Source organism: Saccostrea cucullata, unplaced genomic scaffold (genome assembly GCF_032062105.1).
Source record: "Saccostrea cucullata isolate Sc308-1 unplaced genomic scaffold, CSIRO_AGI_Scuc_v1 ctg68, whole genome shotgun sequence".
In the NCBI taxonomy this organism is placed as follows: Eukaryota; Metazoa; Mollusca; class Bivalvia; order Ostreida; family Ostreidae; genus Saccostrea; species Saccostrea cuccullata.
In genome coordinates, this window is record NW_026939588.1 from 601,009 (window position 1) to 603,582 (window position 2,574).

The 2,574-nt window shown below is 35.7% G+C and overlaps 1 protein-coding gene across 1 annotated transcript; it reads left to right on the forward strand.

Annotated features, from left to right (window-relative positions):
• The first annotated feature begins 593 nt into the window (after positions 1-593).
• Positions 594-1,651, forward strand: LOC134253399 (G-protein coupled receptor moody-like). Its single transcript, XM_062735925.1, has one exon. It carries the CDS (start codon positions 611-613, stop codon positions 1,649-1,651), a length of 1,041 nt encoding a protein of 346 aa, XP_062591909.1. The 5' UTR covers positions 594-610.
• The last annotated feature ends 923 nt before the right edge of the window (positions 1,652-2,574 follow it).

Genomic DNA, 2,574 nt, shown 5'->3' on the forward strand with positions numbered 1-2,574 from the left:
ATTAGATTTTAAATTGCTTTAACAAAAACATTTCCTTGAAAGTGCTATGCAGTGATTTTAATGTCAATGTAAACTCACTGCTTGCATGAACATCGATTAACGTAGTTTTGCCACCCACCCCCACGCACACACAAAGGCACAAATTCAGTGTCTTTATTATATAGATATGTCACATCTATATAATGAAGACACTGGATTTTAAAAATTGAGATATGTGAAAAGATGCATGCAGTATATTTTGTTTCATTTGTCTCGTCACCCAAGACAAGACAGAACATCGGATATACCTTCTATTTGTCAGATTAAATAAGGTCTGTACATGAAAGCAATTAATGTATAGGCTGTAATGGATTCATATCATAAAATTTATTAAAGGATCTTAAAACAGTATCCGTTTTATCACCTTTTTTTCTATAGCCTTATGAATTCGGGTACAGATCGATACTAAATTATACGATGGTGATTAAAACATCTCACTGGGGACACAAAGTCGACAAATATCATCATCAAAAATGAAGACAAGGAATCACTACCAGTGTTTATTACTGAGTTGAGGTTTTCTGTAATTCAGTAAATAAAGAGTAAGAGCTACCAGACACATCGTGTGATAATGAGGACCAATAACAGTGTAGTCGAACACGTCCATCAGGTGATAACGGATTTCACCTGGAATCGAACCCTGCACCAGACTTTGTCGACGTTCATTGCAATAGTGGGGACGATTCTAAATCTACTGGCTATATTTGTGTTGATCAAGGGAAGGCTTCACAGACAAAGTCCATTCAAATTCGTGCTGAACTTGTTTGTCAGTAACCTGTTAATGTGTTCAGTGTGTTTACCTATAATTTCCTCATACTCGTTTTCAGTAAATTTGGAAAACAATGGAGCCTGCGCGTTCTACGGGTACGTTATCTACAGTATACTAGGAACAGCTGTTCTCAACATAGTACTCATCTCACTGAACCGATACTTCTTAATTGTGAGGTTCACGCTGTATCGAAAAATTTACACTGCTAGGAACATGAGGATAATGCTGGCTGTCGTCTGGACATTCTATCCTGTTCTGTTCCTGTTTCCACTGACGGGGATCTGGGGAAAGTTTTCATACGACAGATTTAGATTTATATGTCATCCCGTACATTCCATTGACGGCTTCCGAGAATTTGCATTCATCATTACATTGCTTCTAACAGTCCCGTCTATTTTATTCTGCTACATCGAAATTCTCAAAAAAGTCAACTCGACTTTTCGACGAGTGCGTACTTTACAAAGAGCACAGGCTCGCAGGTTAAGGAACGAAAGACAATTGGTGCGAACTATTTTGGTAACCATTCTGTTGTTCTCTTGCATGAATCTCCCTTTTATTGTGCTATCTATTGCAGACCCTAACATGGACAAGGTGAGCCTAGCGGTCCACGGCTTTGTGATCTATCTTGGATGGTCTAATGCTGTAATCAACCCAATGATCTACTCCATACTGAACAATCAAATTAAATCTTCCCTACTAGACATTATAGCAAAAATCTTGAAGAGAAATTCTCGCAGGGTTTTCCCATCGGATATGCCAAAACTTGAAATAAGGGTAATTTCTTTACCACTTCAAGAATCGAACGTCTTTGTGGAAGTGAGGGAAATTAGGTATCCTAGTTGAACTTGCTTCGAATTGAAATTGTAAAAAACTATTACTGTGATAGAAGTTGCGATGAACATTTAATACATATGTATCGTGTTTGTTGTTTTGATTATGTGTCGTTCATAATATTTTAATTTTAATATTTATTTAAACAATCAAATGCTTTCTTTGTTTGTTGTTACTGGAACAATTTTATTGTTTATATTTATATCTGTTTAAATTATCATTTTAAGTAGGATTAAAAATATTAATTATTGTGTTAATGATGCGAACGTCTTTGTACGTTTCATTGATGGAACGGCCACTGATCAAGAAATCTGTACAGGTGATATGCCTAATGTAGTTTATGCAGGGATGAACGCAATGGGTTTTCTTAAGAAATAAAGAAGAAAATATTCAGTGGATGTAAATATATACATGTGATGCAGACTTTGCTTATTGAGCTATATATACCTTGTCTCCCTAACCAAGACAACTTCCATTCTGGTCATGATTCTTGGGGTTTGGGGTGATGAAGACGAGGGGGGGGGGGGGGGGTTAAGGAAAATCGTAGGGGTAAAGGGAAACCAGGGGACCTTACGGACACACGCAGCGTAGTTTTGAGCTTCATTTGCTTATATTTTCTCTATTACTTGATAATTTCAATAATTGATGTATTTTTGTTAATATAATTTATTTCTAATGATGCTGTAAACCTCTTCTTGTAAAGAAATATCGCATACAACTTCATTTTTAAATTTTTTTTCTTTGAAAAACACAAGAATTTTTTTTAAATGATAACTCTTCAAAACACTTGGTAATATATGCTTATTTTTTGTGCACAAGCTTGGTACTATGATTTTAAATTCAGATTATCTTGAAAAATTATCAGAGGGTATATATGTTCTAATGTATGTGCATACCGGTATGTATGTTGCGTCTGTTGACCGGTGTCGCATAAT

Excerpts from the sequence above, each read along its gene's own strand:
- LOC134253399 (XM_062735925.1), top strand. The coding sequence starts at position 611 with ATGAGGACCAATAACAGTGTAGTCGAACACGTCCATCAGGTGATAACG.